Source organism: Bombina bombina, chromosome 1, assembly GCF_027579735.1.
Source record: "Bombina bombina isolate aBomBom1 chromosome 1, aBomBom1.pri, whole genome shotgun sequence".
NCBI lineage: Eukaryota > Metazoa > Chordata > Amphibia > Anura > Bombinatoridae > Bombina > Bombina bombina.
In genome coordinates this window covers 419,544,605-419,567,485 of record NC_069499.1, presented here as the reverse complement: position 1 = coordinate 419,567,485, position 22,881 = coordinate 419,544,605, and the positions used below count along the sequence as shown (strand labels likewise).

Below are 22,881 nucleotides of genomic sequence, written 5' to 3'. Positions count from 1 at the left end.
CCTTAAAGGGACAGTACACTGTAAAATTGTTTTTCCTTTAATGTATTTTAAAGAACTTGTTATACCAACTGCAGAGTATAAAATATTTCAGAAAATGCATTTTCATGCTTATTTGTACATATGAAGTAGCTGATTTTGTGCTTGGACAATGGACAATTATCATTTTATTACTTAACTATCCTGTATCCCACTGCGAGTGTAACTTATTCTGCTGGATGTGTTTACTTAGGCTATTCAATAGCCTATACTCCAGTATCAAAACTTTCAATATAGGTGGCTATACCACAGGCTAAATCAGATATTTCAAATGCTGAAATAGGAGTAAAGGAGCTACTTGTAACCAATTTAATATACTCTAGCAGGTAAAAAGGATAATTGGGAAAAATTTAAAGGGGAGACATTTTTTGGGTGAACTGTCCCTTTAACTATACGTGTATATTTTAGTAGTTGTATTAGGATCTCATTTATTTCATATAGGTGGTGAGAGTCAATGAGCAGTTACGTATGGGATATACATTCCTACCAGGAGGAGGCAAATTTTCCCAAACCTCAAAAGCCTAGTTTTAAACTTTGCCTCTGTTGGAGATGGTTGAAGCAAGATGATGTACTTGTTTTTGTTAGTGAAAGGCGCTTCAGAGCATATTGAAACCCAGTGCCCCTCAGAGTACAGTGCTTGTCAGAGGAATGTGAAGGGAGTACTGCCTCATGATACTATGTTTTCGCCTCATGGGAAATCCTTCATGGGCTCTCTGTAAATTCGCCTCCCTTTACAGATCAACGTTATACTCCTATTCCATTACCTCTGCTGATGTTTCAGTACTGGTTAGTGGACGAGTGTCTATGGGTAAGTATATTTTGTATTTTTTTAATAGACACTCAAAGCTATGTTTTAAAAATGTTAGAAATGTAACTATGTATATCTATGTATATCTATGTGTATGTATGGCCCTGGGACAGATTCTTACTATTCCCCTCGCATTTATTTACTTTTAGCGACAACATTTTTCAAAACATTACAAACATGCGCTCGCAGACACGCGTTGTAACACGGTGCATAGTTTTTCGTCAGGTTTGCATGACATTTCATGCTGTTAGAATCGCTGGCGCACATTGAAACTGGTGCATATATGCTTGCCTTTTTTTCACGCTCACAGCGCGTATCTACAGAATTTTGTGCCATATTTCTCTGTTAGATTGAATCATGCGTCACTACTTGCGCATCAGTACTTTGTGCATGTCATGACACTACCTTTTTCTACAAAATTTGCATTTGAGAATTGCACACACTGACATTTAACTGCTTATCTAGGCTACTCTTGCTTAGCGCTTTAATGTCCTTGCAATGCTAAAAAAGCTTGCTTTAAGGGGGTAATAATAGTATTTATTGCATTTTCTTTTTACTGAAATGTTTTACCATAATGGAGCAGCACCGATCTGTCCCTAAAATTACCATATTAACTGAGTCTACTGAACACCTTTCTACCAAAGCTAATTGTGCTTATAGTAAAACAACTTAAGTAGCTTCTTCAGCTCATTTATGTGACTTGTGCTTATATATTTTTATTGCATACCGATCAATATAATGATGTTTCTATGTGTACTAATGCAGCTACTGTCTCCTCCTTACAGATAGATGCAGATGGCGTACCTCCAGCAATGAAACAGTTCATTGCTACTGCCATTAGGAAGGCCTTGGCTGCACTACCGCCTTCCTGCTGCTAACTTAGAGTTATGGTAAACGGTTCCTAAAGTTGATGGGGCCATTTTCACTCTAGCTAAATGCACTTATATTTCTCTAGAAGACAGTGCTTATTTTAAAGACCTTTTAGATAGAAATCTTATATAAGAATGGCATTCCTACATACTGGATATTTACTTAGAACAGCTATATCTATTGCTGACATGGCTGCTGCTTCTACTTTCGGGTTAACCAGTCTAGTGGACAGCGGTTGTCCACTGACCCTGAATATTCTAATCTATTGAATGTATTTAAAAATGCTAATAATTTTATTTGTGATGCAATATTTGATATTATGAAAAGCAACATTAAAAACATGTATCTAGCGATCCTTACCAGAGGAGCTCTATGGCTTAATGCTGGAATGGAGCTTGATGACCGGGTTGATTAACACCCCCTGCCACCCGCCGATTGGCCGCGAATCTGCAGGGGGCGGCATTGCACAAGCAGTTCACAAGAACTGCTGGTGCAATGATTAATGCCGACAGCGTATGCTGTCGGCATTTATCGATGTGCAGCGGACATGATACGCTACATGGTATCATGTCCGCTCACAACATAATAAATCTACCCCTTGGTCTCCTTTACTAAATTTTATAATTTTTATGTTTTTGCTTCGTCAGAAGCAGCCTTTGGTAGAAAGGTCCTTCAGGCAGTTGTCTCCGTTTGATAATCCTGCCTATATATTGAGTTATGTCATAAAAGACATTATTTTTGGGTTATGGATTTAATTTCTCAGCAAAAAAAGCTGTTTTTATTTTATCCCTCCCTTTATTGTTACTCGTGGACTTCCACATGTTGGGTATTATATCCGATATGTGACAGGTTGTGGACTTTTGTCACCTATATCAAAGAAAACAATTTATATCTTACCTGATAAATTCATTTATTTCATGGTGGCGAGAGTTCACAAGTCCCCACCCGTTTGTGGTTATTTTATGTTTAGCACATCTTTTTTCCTGCTCCTCATTACTGGCTTTTACTCCTTCTAAACACCACACCACTTGGCTATTCGTCAAACTAAGGTATGAGTGAGGTGGTGGTGGAAGTGTGTGGGGGGGTTATAGGCTTTTGAGGTTTGGGAAACTTTGCCTCCTCCTGGTAGTAATGTATATCCCATACGTAACAGCTCATGGACTCTCGCCACCATGAAATAAATTAATTTGTCAGGTAAGATATAAATTATGTTTTTTCTTTGTGTAGGTTTGAACAAGCATTTATTGCAAGCATGATCTCTAACAAGATACAGTCTGAAGACAGCTATGTATGGATAGCCTTACAGGATCAGAATAATACAGGTGAATACACATGGAAGAATAATGGTACATATCAACTACCAGTGACCTTCACAAACTGGAATAAATACCAACCTAGTAAGTATAATTATCTATGTAGATTGTTTAGATAAAGTCGCCTTTGTACTAATGTTTTTCTTAAAGTGTCATTTATTCAAATGCAATTGAAATCAGGTGTACTGAGTTACATTATTACTACTTAGCCTAAGTGTTTGCCATGTTGAATTTTTTCTGGACCTCTTCTATGTTTTAGTAGGTGGTATTTCTTTTTAGTGCATATATATGTGAAACTTTAAGCCCTTAAGGACCAGCAACGTACCCTGTATGTCGCTGGCCTTTTTTTGGGACTTGATTGCTTTATAGCGTGGTCTTGCCACCAGCGTTGAGACTGCTCTATTCCACAAAGCCTGCTGGAGGGATGGAATTAATAGCGTGTTCTTGCTAGACTTGTGCTATTATGTCCTGAAAAAACCCTTAACGACCAGTGACATACAGGGTACATTGTGGTCATTAAGGGGTTAAAAGGTCCCAGATTTCCATTGAATAGAAATTAGACTAATACAAACTGAAAGTTGTACTTTGTGCATTTTGTTTGTTTATTTTATTTATGTTTTATTTATTTATTCTCTTATTTTTGATTTGTATCTTTTTCTTTGTATTTATTTTGAAAATTAAAATAAAATATAAGTTAAAGTGAAGGTAAAGTTAGGTTAATTAACTATTGTATTTATGTACCTTTTACTTATTCAAATACAGTCGCTAGGTTTGTTTTTTAAACTAATGTATTTATTTCGGTATATTTTTAACTTGATTTCTCATACCGTTCCCTGCAGAATCTCCTCCCATCCTCCATTTCCTGGTTTGTGATGCTGTGATGTATAGAGCGGTCCCACCCGCTCTATACGTGTCTAGTAAGCTCGTGCACATCGAGCATGGAGGAACTGCAAATGCGCATATTTTGTTGCCGTTCTTGATGAGATGGGCTTTCACTGCTTGCCCAAAAATTTCTTTGTGCGCATGCGCGAAATGAGGACGCGCTCGCTTGGCCGCAAAGAACAAGAGAAGGCTACGCATGCGCATACTGTACTAAACATGCTGACGTCAATTGACGGCCGCCTAACGGCCAGACAATCGATTGGCTCTTCAAACAACGTGATCGTTGTACAGAAAATAAAACAAAAAAACGGGTTGATTTACTGGGAGCCGGATCGATGAGAATAATCTAAGAATTCTAAATTTATATTGAGGTATAAAAATAATCATGAATGAAACTACTATTATTTTGCATTGAAATATTGAATTCTTTAATACAGTATGTTTTACTTTACCTTCACTTTAAAATAAAATTAGGTGCAATCGGCTAGATTATGAGTTTTGCGGTATGAGTGAAAAAGCAGTGTTATGGCTCTATAGCTTTCAAAAAGTCCTTTTTCAATGGGACTTCCACAGCGCCAGTATTACGAGTTTGCCTGGGAGGCCAAAAAGTGAACAGTACAGCCTAAAACTACAAGATCCATAACGTAAACTGAAAGTCAGTAGTTATGGGTTTTATGCTACAAAGCCATAACATAAAACTCATAACTAAAGTGCTAAAAAGTACACTAACACCCATAAACTACCTATTAACCCCTAAACTGAGGCCCTCCCGTATCGCAAACACTAAAATAAAATTATTTACCCCTAATCTGCCACTCCGGACATCGCCGCCACTATAATAAACATATTAACCCCTATACCGCCATACTCCTGCATCGCAAACACTAGTTAAATATTATTAACCCCTAATCTGCCGTCCCCAAAGTCCTTGCTACCTACCTACACTTATTAACCCCTAATCTGTCGCCCCCAATGTCACCGCCGCCACTATACTAAAGTTATAAACCCCTAAACCTAACCCTAGGTTCCAATCAGTCAATAGAATGCAAGCTCAATCCTATTGGCTGATTGGATCAGCCAATAGGATTGAAGCTCAATCCTATTGGCTGATTGCATTAGCCAATAGGATTTTTTCACCTTTAATTCTGATTGGCTGATAGAATTCTATCAGCCAATCGGAATTCAAGGGATGCCATCTTGGATGACGTCACTTAGAGGAACCTTCATTCTTCAGTCGCCGTGGAAAGAAGAGGATGCTCCACGCCGGATGTCTTGAAGATGGAGCCGCTCCGCGCCGGATGGATGAAGATAGAAGATGCCGTCTGCATGAAGACTTCTGCCGGCTTGGATGAAGACTTCGGTCCGCTTGGATGAAGACTTCTGCCAGCTTCGATGAGGACTTCTGCCGCTTCGTTGTTGGATGGATGTCGGGTCTTCAAAAACTGTAAGTGGATCTTCGGGGGTTAGTGTTAGGTTTTAGTGTTTATTGGGTGGGTTTTATTTTTAGCTTAGGGTTTGGGTGGAAAAAGAGCTAAATGCACTTTTAAGGGGAATGCCCATCCAAATGCCCTTTTCAGGGCAATGGGGAGCTTAGGTTTTTTAGTTAGGATTTTATTTGGGGGTTTTGTTGTGTGGGTGGTGCGTTTAACTGTTGGGGGGTTGTTTGTATTTTTATTTACAGGTAAAAGAGCTGATTTCTTTGGGGCAATGCCCCGCAAAAGGCACTTTTAAGGGCTATTGGTAGATTTGTTTAGGCTAGGGTTTTTTTATTTTGGGGGGGCTTTTTTATTTTGATAGGGCTATTAGATTAGGTGTAATTAGTTTAAATATTTGATAATTTCTTTTTTTTATTTTGTGTAATATAGTGTTTGTTTGTTTTTTGTAATTTAGTTAAAGGGACATTATACACTCATTTTTTCTTTGCATAAATGTTTTGTAGATGATCTATTTATATAGCCTATAAAGTTTTTTGTTTTTTAAAATGTATAGTTTTGCTTATTTTTAAATAACATTGCTCTGATTTTCAGACTCCTAACCAAGCCCCAAAGTTTTATGAGAATACCGTCAGCTACCAACTCCAGCTTGCTCCTGTTTGTGTAAAGGGTATTTTCATATGCAAAAGAAGGGGGAGGGGGGAGTGTCTTATTTCCCACTTGCAGTGGGCTTTCCAGCTACCTTTTCAACAGAGCTAAACTGAGAGCTTCTAAGTAAGTTTTTAAACAGTTTTATACTGGATTGTTATATCAGTATATGTGCATCTTATTCTTTATAGTAGTGTCTATTACATGCAGTTATATAAAAATGAGTGTATACTGTTCCTTTAATTGTATTTAATGTAATTTATTTAATTGTAGTGTAAGGTTAGGTGTTAGTGTAAGACAGGTTAGGTTTTATTTTACAGGTAAATTTGTATTTATTTTAGCTAGGTAGCTAGTAAATAGTTAATAACTATTTACTAACTATTCTACCTAGTTAAAATAAATACAAACTTGCCTGTGAAATAAAACCTAAGATAGCTACAGTGTAACTATTAGTTATATTGTAGCTATCTTAGGGTTTATTTTACAGGTAAGTAGTTTTAAATAGGAATTATTTAGTTAATGATAGGAATTTTTTCTTAGATTTATTTTAATTATATTAAAGTAGGGGGTGTTAGGGTTAGGTTTAGGGGTTTATAACTTTAGTATAGTGGCAGCGATGTCGGGGGTGGCAGATTAGAGGTTAATAAGTATAATGTAGGTGGCGGCGGTGGCGGGGGCAGCAGATTAGGGGTTAATAACTTTAATGTAGGTGGCGGTGACATTGGGGCGGCTATTTAGGGGTTAATAAGTGTAGGTAGGTGGCGGCGGTGTCGGGGGCAGCAGATTAGGGGTTAATAAGTATAATGTAGGTGTCGGCGATGTCGGGGGCGGCAGATTAGGGGTGTTTAGACTCTGGGTTTATGTTAGGGTGTTAGGTGTAAACATACATTTTCTTTCCCCATAGGAATCAATGGGGCTGCGTTACGGAGCTTTACTCTCCTTTATTGCAGGTGTTAGGCTTTTTTCAGCCGGCTCTCCCCATTGATGTCTATGGGGAAATCTTGCACAAGCACGTAAAACCAGCTCACTGCAGCGCTGGTATTGGAGTGCGGTATGGAGCTCAATTTTGCTCAACGCTCACTTCTTGCCTACTAACGCCGGGTTTTTGTAAACCTGTAATAACAGCGCTGTAGGGAGGTGAGTGGTTGCAATAACTTGCAAGTTAGCACCGAGCAGCTCTTACCGCAAAACTCATAATCTAGCCGATTGTTAGCAACGTACTGGGATTTTGAAATAATGCCACATGTGCGTGTGGTCACATGAATGAGAAAAGTTTTCACAAAGCTGGCAGGGACTTTTTTTTCACAAGCCTTTTTGCAAAGAGAAGGAATAAGGAGGAGAGTACTGGTTGGAAATGATGATTTGCTGTGCATTTGCAACCTTTAAAAAGAAGAGGTGTAGCTTTGCTCATTGCCCCTGTCCAAATATAGTATACCAGTGCTTAAAGGCACATTGTGCTTTTCTGTTTTTGATATAAAGGAACAGAATTAAGATATGACCATTCCATATGAGAATAGGGAAAATATACCTATCAGCCATTAGTATGAGCATTAGCAGCAAGTACACAATTGCTACTGCTATATTACTTACAATTTAAATTTAAACAGCCTTTACTTCATATATTTTCATTTCTAAGTTCCATAAAAGCCTGGCACCAATCATTCTGAGTCCTATGTTTTTGTTTGGTATAATTAGTATTATTATTATTATACTTTATTTATGAAGCGCCAACATATTCCGCAGCGCTGGATACAATTCATTTAAATAAAACAATACAAGACTTGTAAGAGACAGGACAAAATTTACAAACACATACAGGAGGGATTAAGGGCCCTATTCCCATGGGAATTTACAATCTAGAAGGGTAGGAGGTTGAGAAACAAGAGGTGAAGACTGCAAGATTGGGAAAGATGTTAATACAGAGTTAGAGGAGGGAAATGTTAGGTAAGTGAAATTAATTTATTATTGAGTTGGGTGGTAGGCTTCCCTATAGAAACATAGAAACATACATATTGACAGCAGATAAGAGCCATAGGTCCAGCAAGTCTGCCTGATATTACCTAAAAGTATTAACTTATCTAGTTTGTAGGACAGCCTTATGCTTGTCCCAGGCATTTTTAAAGTCCCCCACAGTGTTTGTCATTACTACCTCTTGAGGAAGTTTATTCCATAAATCAATCACTCTTTCTGTAAAGAAGTGCTTTCTAAAATTACTCCTGAATCTACTACCCTTCAGCTTGAGATCATGACCTCTTGTTCTTGAATTTTCCTTTTTATGTAAAATACCCACAGCCTCAGTTTTACTAAACCCTTTAACGTACTTGAAAGTTGCTATCATATCACCTCTTTCCCTTCTCTCCTCTAAGCTTTACATATTTAGGTCATTGAGCCTATCCTAGTAAGTTTTATTTTTTAGACCATGTACCAGTTTGGTAGCCCTCCTTTGCACAGATTCAAGTTTGTTCATATCCTTCTGAAGATACGGGGGCCTATTTATTAAGGTGTGAGCAGACATGATCCGATATAGTGGATCATGTCCGCTGCACATCGATAAATGTTGTTGTAATTTATCATTGCACAAACAGAGTCGCGGACAATCGGCCGCTAGCAGGGGGTGTCAATCAGCCCGATCGTATAGGATCAAGTGGATTGATGTCCGCGGCCTCAGAGCAGGCAGACAAGTTATGGAGCAGCGGCCTTTAGAAGGCTCGCGCAGAAACAGGGACATCAAGCTCCATTCGGAGCTTAATAATTCAGTCCCATGGCCTCCAGAACTGCACACAATACTCAAGATGAGGCCTAACTAATAATCTATAAAGTGGCATAAGAACCTTACTATTTCTGCTGCAAATACCTCTACCAATACATCCAAGCATTCTGCTGGCCTTACTCGCTGCATTACTACATTGTTTACTAAATTTAAAATCATCTGAAAAAACAATTCCCAAGTCCTGTTCCTCATTTGTAACAGTCAGTAAAGTGTCATTGAGTCTGTAATTTGCATTTGGATTTTTCTTCCCTAAATGCATAATTTTACACTTTGCTGTGTTAAACTTTAGATCCCAGTCATTTATCCAATCCTTCAATTGTATATCACTTCTTCTCTTCTCATTTCCTTCATAATATAAGGAGAGTCCACGGCATCATTACTTACTGTTGGGAAATACTGAACCTGGCCACCAGGAGGAGGCAAAGACACCCCAGCCAAAGGCTTAAATACCTCTCCCACTTCCCCCATCCACCAGTCATTCTTTGCCTTTTGTCACAGGAGGATGGCAGAGAAGTGTCAGAAGATTCAGAGTAGTTCCTTAGGAAGGGTATTTGCCCTTCAATGTGGGACTGGAGTTTTAAGTAGTCTTGTCAGCCTCTCAGTGAGAGCATTGATGAAAGTTAGAGTCTGGAGATGCAGGGAGAGTCTATCTGCGAACCCATCCAGACTGCTGACGAGTTTCACTGCCTGCTTGTTTTTTCACTCAAGTCCATGTCAAGAGCGATGCTACAAGACTGTCACACTTGAGAGACTGTGTTTCTGTTCTTACTTGAAAGGGAATGGGAAAAGAAATATGGAGAGGAGAATGGCACTACAATGAGATGTCCCAATATATGTTACACTACAATGTTTACATGTGAACAAGATTGGATCAGGTGCTGTACACTTAGAAATTCTGAACCAAAAGAAGGTGTGACCCTACACCAAAAGTGTGTAACTATACACTATAGCACTCATCATCTCGGGAATTGCCTTGAATTGGAGATGATAGTATTAAGTAATTGTTGATATTTGGACTGTGATGATTCCCCTAACAGGGGAGACAGTGGTTAAAATTCAAAATTTTATTGATATAATTTAAAATGGGACACATACATAAATAAAAACAGAAAGTGGAGGGTGGGACTCCAAACTGCAAATGTCTGATACTTGGTGGGTAGGTGATGGTAAATAGACCGTATATGTTGTTATTTTCCTTCCCTGGCTCTAATTAATAGGTCCTCCTGATACTCTCCAATGTGTAGGTTATTGAGAGATCACTATTGCCAGATTATAGGAGAGAAAAGGAGGCGAGGGGGGAAAGGAATATAGGGGTGTTATCACTGTGTTAGTTAAATAGTCTGGATAGTTTTTCGGTCATATATAGTAGATCTAATGAAGATAGTAAACTTAGTAATATCAAATCCTCTGTATGATTGAAATATCAAAATATATCATTTAATTATAAGTTTAGTCCTTAAGTGAGTTGGCACAAAAGATTGTACCGTGTGTCCCCAAATTACCTGTATGAGGTAAAAAGTTACCCCAGTTAAGCTATAGTTTTACTCAGCTGTAATAGTAGACAATTCATGAAATAACAAACAACAACTCCTGACTATGTAACTATAGTGTGGCTTGAGGGAGTTTTTTTGAGGATTATGGGATCCTCGTTTTTAAGTTAAAGTGGTGATTGTTGACTCCAAACTTAATATGTAATATATAAGTAACTTACTGACTATAATATCCTTAGTGGGGATGATGGGCTATTATAAATAGAATTGTAAAAATACGCTGGGAAAGACTTCCCTTTGTTTAAATAGTCAGCTCTTTTGAGTGGTTAATTTGTAACGGCGGTTATGTTTGCCAGTCCGCACAAAGAATAAGAGTAACAGTAACAATTCTAACAATATTTATAATATTGATCCGAACATAACATTGAGATTCAACGATTTAAATACAATATTTTATAGCAGCTAAGGCAATGTACTTCCTACCCTGACAGACTAATAGTTTTATCGGAACAACTTCACAAGGGGCATTTCTGAAATAATTATAAATAATAAAGATTAACTGTAAACATATTTACTTGAATTAAACCAACTAGGTGGTGATACCAGCTAGAAGCTTGCTACCTAACGGAACGGTAACATCCGGGGCAGTATCTAACCACCAACCGTTTGAGCTGAATGCTCATATATCAAATTACATTCATACTTTCAAATTACCACACCAATGCTTAGCTGACTGCTAACACTATAAAGCTTTACTGTTCTCATTGATTACAATCCACCAATTAGAGCTCAAGAATAGTAGACATATTACATACTAGTATAGATAGTAATATGTTACCTCTACCTATATTAGTTTACAGTGTTACCAATTATTTGGGTCAGGCTGAACAGCCGGGGCAAGTCTCTCTATATACTGTAACGTTTAGTCAAGTGCATAAATTTAAGCTAATTAATATGTGAAGTTCCCACATGAGACGTTTCTGACTTAACCATATCATGAGTATCACTAACCAAGTAGCGACAGACAGACACAAGGAAGATATTAGGTCTCCTGTATAGGAAAGAGTCATCAATTATGATGTAAGAATCTAATATTATGATTCAATCTAGCCACACTATAGTTACGTAGTCAGGAATTGTTGTCTATTTGTTATTTCATAAATTGTCTACTATTACAGCTAAGTGAAACTATAGCTTAACTGGGGTAACTTTTTACCTCATAAAGGTAATTTAGGCCCACACGGTACAATCTTTTGTGCCAACTCACTTAAGGACTATACTTATAATTAAATGATATATTTTGATATTTCAATCATACAGAGGATTTGATATTACTAAGTTTACTATCTTCGTTATATCTACTATATATGACCGAAAAACTAACCAGACTATTTAACTAACACAGTGATAACACCCTTATATTCCTTTCCCCCCTCGCCTCCTTTTCTCTCCTATAATCTGGCAATAGTGATCTCTCACTAACCTACACATTGGAGAGTATTAGGAGGACTTATTAATTAGAGCAAGGGAAGGAAAATAACAACATATACAGTCTATTTACCATCACCTACCCACCAAGTATCAGACATTTGCAGTTTGGAGTCCCACCCTCCACTTTCTGTTTTTATATATGTATGTGTCCCATTTTAAATTATATCAATAAAGTTTTGAATTTTAACTGCTGTCTCCCCTGTTAGGGGAATCATCACAGTCCAAATATCAACAATCACTTAAAGGGACACTGAACCCAAATTTTTTATTTTGCGATTCATATAGAGCAAGCTATTTTAAGCAACTTTCTAATTTACTCCTATTATCATTTTTTCTTCGTTCTCTTGCTTTTTTATTTGAAAAAGAAGGCATCTAAGCTAAGGAGCCAGCCAATTTGTGGTTCAGACCATGGACAGCACTTGTTTATTGGTGCTGTCCAATCAGCAAGGACAACCCAGGTTGTTCACCAAAAATGGGCCGGCATCTAAACTTAAATTCTTGCCTTTAAAATAAAGATACCAAGAGAATGAATAAAATTTGATCATAGGAGTAAATTAGAAAGTTGCTTAAAATTGCATGCTCTATCTGAATCATGAAAGAAAAAAATTGGGTACAGTGTCCCTTTAATACTATCATCTCCAATTCAAGGCAAGGTCACATACTACTTTTAGTTCTGTGTTTCTGTTCTACAGCATGGATTCCGGTAAGATCGTTTCAATTTTTACATATGTTGAAAACTCTAGAACACAGGGTCACAGTGTGGCTTCTTTCATCTTAATAGAATCATGGGTTAATATTTCCTGAGGGAGATTATTGAACAGTGGGGATTAATCAAATGTGATGCTTTGATTTTATGCTGCTTTATGTGTGAGATTTTATTGGGCTCATAGGCTGTTTGTTATGTGGCTGGAACGCACAGGTTTTTACTTTCACTTTGAGTGCTGCACAGCTTGTAGCTTGGTGCGCTTTTTCTCATAGCAGGGGAGGTCCTGTCTTGCGCACCATGTGACCGGGAGTGGTCTTGCTTTCATTTCCTCTTTCCTGACCAAGCTGGCTGTCGGAGAAGACATTTTTTCTCTGTATTGTCTGGGTCTAGGAAGTGGTGAGTGCCCCAGCCATTGGGAGTATAAAGGTGCCGTTTTTGAGAAATACAGATTGTTTATTTTCTGTGTCCTGCTGTCATTAGCTTAAGCTTTGGAGGTTATTCCCTCTATTCCAAACGGAAATACCTGTTTATATTGTTACAAAGTACACTAACACCCATAAACTACCTATTAACCCCTAAACCGAGGCCCTCCCACATCGCAAACACTATAATAAAGTTATTAACCCCTATTCCGCCGCTCTCCAACATAGCTGCCACTATAATAAAGTTATTAACCCCTAAACCTCTGGCCTCCCACATCCCTGCCACTAAATAAACCTATTAACCCCTAAACCGCCAGCCCCCCACATTGCAAAAAACTAAATTAAACTATTAACCCCTAAACCTAACAACCCCCTAACTTTAAATTAAAATTACATTATCCCTATCTTAAAATAAATAAAAACTTTAATAGGTTTAATAGTTTCATTTATTTTTTTGCGATGTGGGGGGCTGGCGGTTTAGGGGTTAATAGGTTTATTTAGTTGCGATGATGTGGGAGGCCAGAGGTTTAGGGGTTAATAACTTTATTTAGTGGCGGCGGTGTTGGGGTGTGGGGGAATAGGGGTTAATAGGGGTTAATAACTTTATTATAGTGGTGGCAATGTCAGGGAGCGGCGGAATAGGGGTTAATAACTTTTATTAGTGACGGCGATGTCGGGAGCGGCAGAATAGGGGTTAATGACTTTATTTAGGTGTCTGCGATGTCGGGGGCAGCAGATTAGGGGTGTTTAGACTTGGGGTTTATGTTAGGGTAACTTTTTTTCCCCCAGAGACATCAATGGGTTTGTGTTACAGCGATCGCCATTCCACGCTTCAGGTGTTATTTATTTTTCTAACACCTTCTCCCCATTGATGTCTATGGGGAAAGCGTGCACGAGCACGTCAAAGCAGTCCTTGGATTTTGTGCAGTATGGAGCTCATCGCCACCATATCGCACGCACAAGGCGCATTTTTAGAAACTCGTAATGGCAGCGATATGGAGGGTCAAATAACGCAACTTTTTTTGCGTTCTTTTAGTACCCTCTATAGCGCAAAAATTGCAATCTAGGTGAGGAGTTTTTAATGATCTCACTACCATAGTGCAGCTGCTCACTATACAAGTGAATCACAATGCCAGAACAAAGGGATACCGTCATTATAATGGAGAGCTGAATGGAGGTTGCACATATGTGCCTCCCTAACAGTAAGCTCACTCGCTCTTTAAGTAATAAACATATAATAATTCTTATTTTTCATGGAGGTGGTGTGGGCCGCACAAAATTAGGTTGTGGGCCACCAGTTTGACACCCCTGTTCTATCCAAGTCACGAAATACATTTTTGTTTGGAGTCTCCTTTCCATTTTAGTGAGCTATTTCAAGTGGTAGATTCATTTTAAACATATATAGCTTGCAGGTCATGTATGCAACTTTTAGAAGCTGCAATTTTAAAGAGGAAACTTATTGACATTCAAAAAAACTTGCTTAACTCCAGAGCGATTTCTGCAGTCAGCATTTATATAACAAAAAAGACAGATTGTTCCCATCATACCATTAGTTGCCTGAAAGAAACAGACATGGATAACCTGGCAAAATTTCAGATTCTAATTATAGTTTGTCAACACTGAATAAACTTGACTAAAGGCCAGTGAAGTTTGGAACATTTTACTGTTCACTCTGATGCTTCTACACAACCATGCACTGTTGTTTTGTTTATTTGGGGCATTATTGCTACCAAGTACTTCACACTTTTCTCTGGAGCTACCAATATTTGGGAAAATTAAAGGATAAAACTGACATTAATTTGCCAATAGCTTGATGTAGAGGGTTGCAGTCAAAATAACGATTCTGCAAATAAAGTTCTGTGTTCTAGATAAAGAAGAATGTTGGCATCACTGAATGTTGTAGAAATGTTAACAGACACTTGGTATATAAAAACTTATGCTTAGAAAAAAATCTTTTAGTGTTTTTACCGAGTTTTTAATGCTCGCCTCCAAAGTGGTTTATAAATTAACCTAAATAATATATGTAATATATATATATTTTTAAAGGTACATGAAACCCCAAAATTTGGTTGATAGAGTAGTGATTCTTATTAATAAGGTATACCAAAGCGCCAACTATACGAAGGCTGGGTCTGGACCAAATGCAATATTATCAAACGATTACAATAAACAATTTATTGAGTGCACAAATAAGTTAAAAACATGGATCCATGTATAAACAATCAAATTTATACAACAATAATAGCTAAATGAATAGTTAAAACAAATAGTTATGTAACATATATATCATTTAAAATTGTGCAAACATTGCTCTTAAAAATATTCCTAAAAAATTCCAAATTTAGTATAAGGCTCACAACAGAAATTCAACTTTGTATTTACCACATTCACATACACAAATTTATACAGCAATAATAGCTAAATGAATAGTTAAAACAAATAGTTATATAGCAGATATGGCATTTAAAATTGTGCAAACATTGCTCTTAAAAAATATTCCTAAAAAATTCCAAATTAAGTATAAGGCTCACAACAAAAATTCAACTTTGTGTTTACCACATACACATAATAGGTGAAGTATATTAGTCAGTTATATAATATTATCTAACCAATAATGTTCTCGATTCTATGCAATGCTCCTAAATATTGCCAATAGTAACTAATGTGTAAGGCTCTGAGTAAGACCTTTAACTGTGTGTTTAACACATACGCATTGTCAAGTAAAAAATATTGTGACAGCAATATGCCAATGTAAAAAATGTTATGTGTATCAAAAAAGTTGTGTGCAAAAATTAGTGTACAAAAATTATTAATGGTCAAAAAAATAGGTTGATCTTCAAAAAAAGTGAATTAAGAACAAAGATTGTGAAAAATGAAAAAAACTAAAATTTTCAAAAACATTGTGGTGTGTTCAAATAGTGATATAAATGTAAATAATAGTCCAAAAAATAGTCCAACAGTGAAAATTTAATAGAAAAAGCAATCCAACAATAAATTATAATAAGTAGTGTGTCTCTTTAAGAAAAAACAATAATCCTTAAAGTGTTGTGAATCCTAACAGCAATAGTTATGGTGATTTTCCAAGTGTTTTATACTGAATAGCAGTGTCAGTACTTGCTAGCTGTTTTCCAACCCAAAATTCTATCTTCTTGGCAAATATTTTGTTATAATCCCTGGATGACCCTTCTGTAAAAGTGATTCTTAAACTGGGGGGTCAGGACATTTTTGGTGGTCCCCACAAGATTTGATAATACTATTATTGTGTGCTGTGAGAGTGGGTGTTTTTTTTTGTATGTGTGCATTGTGTATTTTTTTTTTAATCATTTTATTAGTCTCTTAATAACAATACAATCAAATTAACAATAAAAAAAACCTTGTTGCAGAAAATAAGAAAACTCCAAAAATTGAGTCCCTTTAAACTACATTGAATACAGCAAAGCTGCAGGTTTTGTTCCATTTATTCATTTTAGCAGTGGTTAAATAATAATTAATTACTTTAATATGGGAATCACACCAAGCCATTGGTGCGGAGGCTGTTTATATTCTATTAACACTTTGTTTAATAAAGGTCTCTAAATCACTAAACTTTTCTTGTCACTTTAGTTCTAGTTTTTGCAAATGCTTTTCCTCTTGTTCCTGTAAAATATTTTTATACCAGAAAAAATTGAACTCTTCAAAAAAAAATTAAACAAGCATTTTGTGTGTATGTATGAGTGAGTGTGTGTTTGTAGTAACTTTTTTTTGTATTTTGCTTAAAGGGAAATGAAAGTAAAACCATAAACTTTCATGATTCAGACTGATAATGTAATTTTAAGACACTTTTATATTCACTTCTATTTTCAAATGTGCTTTGTTCTCATGGTATCCCTTGTTGAAAAATAATATGCACATATCCTACACTAGTGGGGAGCTAGCTGCTGATTGGTGCCTGCACACATTTGTCTCTTGTGATTGGCTAACTATATGTGTTCATCTAGCTGTCAGTAGTGCAATGTTGTTCCTTCAGCAAAGGATAACAAGAGAATAAAGCAGCTTTGATAATAGAAGTAAATTGGAAAGTTGTTTAAAATTGTATGTTCTGTCCAAATCATAAAAGAACATTTTGGGGTTTTCTGTCCCTTTAATGTTAGGTAGGCACATAGGTAATTTTTGTAGCTCTTGAAATGTATTGGCCATCACCAAACACGGAAAGCATACATGGAAATAGACAAAAATTCTAACCGTTACTGATTAGCAATGGCTACGAAAGTTGAATTAGCTTAGTTTTGCTAATAATCCCCTCAAATCTGTGGTATAGTAATGTATAAAAAAAAATTGCATACCTGTCTGACAAGGGGTTTGTTTTAGATTATTTTATAATAATGGTGGCAGTGACGTGCAGTGAGGTCATAGACTGGTGAGGCACTGACTATGATACACCTGAGAAGCCCATATATGAACCCAATAGAGGTAGCTTAAATTTACAATTAAAGTAGCAGGTTGCACGAGGCAGAGCTAGCAGCTGAAGAGGAGAGACATCTCTTTTGTAAGCTCCATGTTAAACAGGCTAAAAACACTATTTTTGTGCAAATTTCACTAAATTTACGGTCTCAAACTATTACTCAACTACTTTGAGATTCATATCGGTTAAAGACTGCTTATCTAAAGCTCAAGCTAAGAAGAAGCCTATAACTCCAGACAAGTCTCCCTCCCAGAAGGCCAAAATAACAGATAGTATGCTGGATAATGATTTTTGATGAACAGATGCAGTCTTAAAAAAATTCCCTTGCCCAACAAATCAAAAAAAGTATTTCAGATAGAATAAAAAAACTGCTATCAAAGATCTGAGAAGTTATATCAGGGAAATTGGCCGATGAACATCTGCTCTAGAAGACAAGGTAGATGAGATAATTGAGAAAATTCCTATCATACAACATACACTACAAGATCACAATAATAAGATACAATAGTTGGAGACTCAGCTTGATGACCTAGAAAACAGAACTAGGTAGTTAGTAAATAGTTAATAACTATTTACTAACTAGTCTACCTAGTTAAAATAAATACAAACTTACCTGTGAAATAAAAATAAAACCTAAGATAGCTACAATATAAATATTAGTTATATTGTAGCTAGCTTAGGTTTTATTTCACAGGTAAGTATTTAGTTTTAAATAGGTATTATTTAGTTAATAAATGTAACTTTAGTTTAGCTCTATTTTAATTATGTTAAAGGTAGGGGGTGTTTAGGGTTAGGGTTACGTTAGGGTTAGGTTTAGGGGTTAATATAGTTTAATTTCGGTTGTTGCGATGTGGGGGGCTGGCGGTTTAGGGGTTAATAGGTTTATTTAGTGGTAGTGATGTGGGAGGCCAGAGGTTTAGGGGTTAATTCCTTTATTTAGTGGCAGCGGAATAGGGGTTAATAACTTTAATATAGTGGCCGCGATGTTAGGATGCGGTGGAATGGGAGTTAATAACTTTAATATAGTATAGATATCAGGAGCGGCAGATTAGGGGTTAATAACTTTATTTAGATGGCGGCGATATTGGGAGCGGCAGATTAGGGATTAATACCATGATGTAGGTGGCGGCGATGGCAGGGGCAGCAGATTAGGGGTGTTTAGACTCGGGGTTTATGTTAGGGTGTTAGGTTTAAACGTTAGTTTTTTTCCCCATAGACATCAATGGGGCTGCGTTATGCTAATTTTCTTTCCGGGATTGCAGGTGTTAGATTTTTTTCTGACCCGCTCTCCCCATTGATGTCTATGGGGAAAGCGTGCACGAGCATGTCAAAACAGCGCTTGTTTTTTGTGCGGTATGGAGCTTAAAAGCACCATATTGCACGCACAAGCCGGGTTTTTCAAAACTTGTAATGGCTGCACTATAGGAGGGTTAAATAACGCTACTTTTGTTGCATTCGTTAATTTTCCTATAGCACGCATAACTCATAATCTAGGTGATTGTGATCACACCCGGGGATTGTGGCAGACACTGCACTAATTGGCTATAATGAAAGTCAATAGATAATAAATAAAATGTCATGTGATCAGGGGGCTGTCAGAAGATGCTTAGATACAAATTAATCACAGAGGTAAAAGTATATTATTATAACTGTATTGGTTATGCAAAACTGGGGAATGTGTAATAAAGGGATTAACAAAAATTCTGGTGTTGACTGTCCATTTAAGTTTGTTTGCAGTTCAACACCACGTTTATTGTATGATACATACACCATGGGATCAATAATTCCCGCAAAAGAAAAAATTGAGTATCTCATACAGGTACTATTGTTATATTGTGTTATTATGTCTACTAATGTTTTCTTCCTCTCTTTAATTTTCCTTTCTTTTTCTCTGATCACTCGTGGTATGCTGGACCCTCGATTCCCTAGGCGGAACATTAAGGAACCAAGTTCACCAACAAATTTGAGACTAGAATCAATACCACAGGCTCTCCGTGTACTATATATACATGCTGCTACAAGAGACTTAACACCGATTTAAGATGAACTTTAAAATAATATCACATAATGTGAGAGGGCTACACTCCCACATTAAAAGAAAAAAAGCCATTTCAGAATACAAAGCAAGCAAAGCACACATAATTATGCTACAAGAGACACATTTCACTACCACACATAACCCAAAATATTGGGATTCAGCTTTCCCAATCCAATACCATTCATTTGGCCAAAAGAAAAAAAGAGGGGTCTCTATTATATTGCACTCATCCCTCAATGTCCATGAATTGGAAGTTATTAGGGATTCAGAGGGAAGAATTATTATTCTAAAAGGGAAAATTCAAGGTAATACGATAGTATTGGGTAATATTTATGCTCCTAATGAAAACCAAGGTCAATTCATAGCTAAAATAAGCAAGATATTAACCTCATGGAAAAGACACAAATTTATCTTAGGAGGAGATTTCAACTTAACCCTTAACGATAAACTTGATAGGTCCCCTTCAGTAAGTCTACCTTCCAAAAAGATTCTAAGTGACTTAATCCTAGACCATACCCTTATTGATATATGTAGACTTATAATAAAGGGGTCAAAAAATATACATACTATTCTGCAGCCCATAATTCCTTCTCCAGGATTGACTATATATTTGTCAGCCAAATGTTATGCCCATTAACATTACAGGCCGACATAACCCAAACCAGTTGGTCAGACCACTATATAGTTGAGGGGTCATTAGGCATTTTTTTTATCCATCCAGAGATAGATCTTGGAACCTAGACCCGTCCCTACTAAGAAATGAAATAACATGTCAGAAACTAACACAGCAGATCAAACACTTATGGTCGAACAATAAAAATTCAACAAATAACCCCTTATTTATATGGGGTGCATTTAAAGCTTTCCTCAGAGGGATTTTAATTCAAGAAAAGCATCCATTTTCAAAATTAAGCAAAAAAATTAAGCCAACAAAATAAAAATAAAGAAAAGTGAATTAGATAAACTACTGGATGAGGAAGCACTAACTTCTTTAAGAATTATATATGCACAATACTTTATTTATGCAAATAAACCTGACCGCATGCTAGCTAGGAAAATTAGAAACATTACAAAATCCACATCTTTCCCTCAAACTCAAACACCCTCTGGAGAGGTTATTAATAATTCCCCACTTATAGCTAATACTTTTGCTAATTTCTATCAATCTCTTTATAAATTACAACAAAACCAGAATGACAACAGGAAAAGTAAAATTATAACTTTCCTAAAAGACTGCAATCTACCTAAGTTAGATAGGGACGCTTTGGCCCAATTGAATGCCCCAATCACACCCCTAGAAATAGCCATAGCAATAAAACAGCTTAAAAGCAATAAAGCAAGCCCCAGGTCTCGATGAATTTTCGGGGAATTTTTATAAGAGATTTTTCTTTGAGCTCATTCCACAATTAGTAGTCTCATTCAATCTCATAATGGAAGGGGGGGCGGGGGATATTCCAGCAGATCTACTATCTGCCAGAATATGTTTTGTCCCAAAGCCAGGTAAAGACAAATTCCATTGTAAAAATTACAAACCAATTTTGCTTATTAATCTTTACCATAAGCTCTTCACTAAAATTTTAGCCACTCGATTGAACCCACATATAGCAAAATGAATATCAAGCGATCAAGTGGGATTTATAAAGGGGAGAGAAGCTTCTGATAATGTTCGTAGGGTCATTAACTTACTGGATTATGCAACGAAGAAAAAGTGCCTTCTCTGTTTCTATCCCTGGATGCAGAGAAGGCATTTGATAGAGTCTTCTGGGACTACATTTTTGAGACCCTATCACAATTCGGAATCTCAATAGCATATAGAAAGGCTATACAATCCATATATAGCAACCCTTCCTCGCACCTTAGATTTGCAGGCTACCAATCTAAAAGAATCAATATACATAATGGAACAAGACAGGGCTATCCACTGTCGCCTCTACTGTTTGTGTTGTGCATCGAACCCTTGGCCGCTAGTATTAGGAATCATCAAGATATCTCTGGCATCCAAATTGGTAATACAGAACATAAACTTTCCTTATTCGCAGACAATGTCATCTTAACAGTTCGCAAACCAGCATTATCCCTACTAATTCTATATGACCTACTCTTGAAATTTGGAACACTATCGGGTATAAAATAAATAACGATAAGTGTGAAGTGATTGAGGTCCATTTACCTAACCACACAAAAAAAATAGAGATCACCTTCAACTTTAAATGGGCATCTCATGCAATTAAATACCTTGGCGTGTTAATACCATACAAGCTAGAAGATCTATATAAGCTTAATTACCCCCTCTTTAAAAATATCTTTAAAAAGAAATGAAAACTTGGTCTACATATAGGATATTATTTTATAGAAAAATGGTTAGCAAGATGGTAATATTACCAAAAATCCTATATCTTTTTAGATCACTCCCTATTATTGTTCACGCAAAAGATATTAAGGATTTACAGAAACATATGCTAGAATATATATGGTCTTTTAAAAAAGCAAGAATTAACAGAAAAACCCTCCTAAAGCTAGAGATCAGGGAGAATTGGGAGTCCCAGACCTCCAAAATTATTTTAATGCAGCTAGATTAGCGCAAACAGCTTAGCTTCATCATCATACAAGTGACTTAGCCTGGGTTCAATTAGAAAGTGCAATGCTAGATCTTGACCCAATTTATCAGCTGTTCTGGACTCCCAGAAAAGACAGACCAGAAAAATGGTCAATATATATTACAATCTCACATACTATTAAAATATGGTACAGCCTACAAAGAAAATATAACTTAATCCCTAGAAACTCACTAATGACCCCTCTAGTTACTTTCTCAAACATAAATAAATATATAGGTAGCAATATATGGGCTAACAAACACCTCTATAGAATAGCTGATGCATTCCAAGGTTCTAATATCCTTACTCTTGAACAATATAATGAATTAGCGCCCTCCACACCAAATTCCTGGTTCCATTATTTCCAATTAACCTCAAGAATTAATGTAGTTAGGAAACCTAAAGACCTAGATAATTATACAATATTCATAAAAATTTGTCAAAGGTATGTCGGACCTGATCCGACAGTGCGGATCAGGTCCGATATACCTCGCTGAATACGGAGAGCAATACGGTGAGCTGCTGGTGCAACGCCGCCCCCTGCAGACAGGGGGGTGTTAATCAACCTGATCGTACTTGATCGGGTTGAATTCCGGTGATCTCTGTCTGCCTGCTCAGAGCAGGCAGACAGCGTTATGGAGCAGCAGCCTTTCTGAAGGCTCGCCAGAAACACGGGGCTTCAGGCTCGGTACGGAGCTTGATAGATATGCCCCATAGAGTCAAAGGAGCAATCACAAGTTTGTACAATTTACTAAACACAGACCCACAGTCTAATGAACTAAAATGTATCCAGAAATGGGAGGATGAAGGTCATTTTACTAGAGACAGTAAAGAATGGGCAGATATAATAAAAAAAGGATTGTCCTGCTCTATTATCGCAAACTTGAAAGAGAACTACATAAAGGTTTTTTAGAGATGGTACAATCATCCGAGCAA

The 22,881-nt window shown here is 36.8% G+C and overlaps 1 protein-coding gene across 1 annotated transcript in view; it reads left to right on the top strand.

Annotated features, from left to right (window-relative positions):
* PLA2R1 (phospholipase A2 receptor 1) overlaps positions 1-22,881 on the top strand; it is a 528,401-nt gene that overhangs the window by 132,404 nt on the left and 373,116 nt on the right. The window contains exon 10 of the mRNA XM_053698351.1: positions 2,942-3,111. Within this exon, the coding sequence (XP_053554326.1) occupies positions 2,942-3,111 (170 nt within the window). The remainder of the gene's footprint in view (positions 1-2,941; positions 3,112-22,881) is intronic.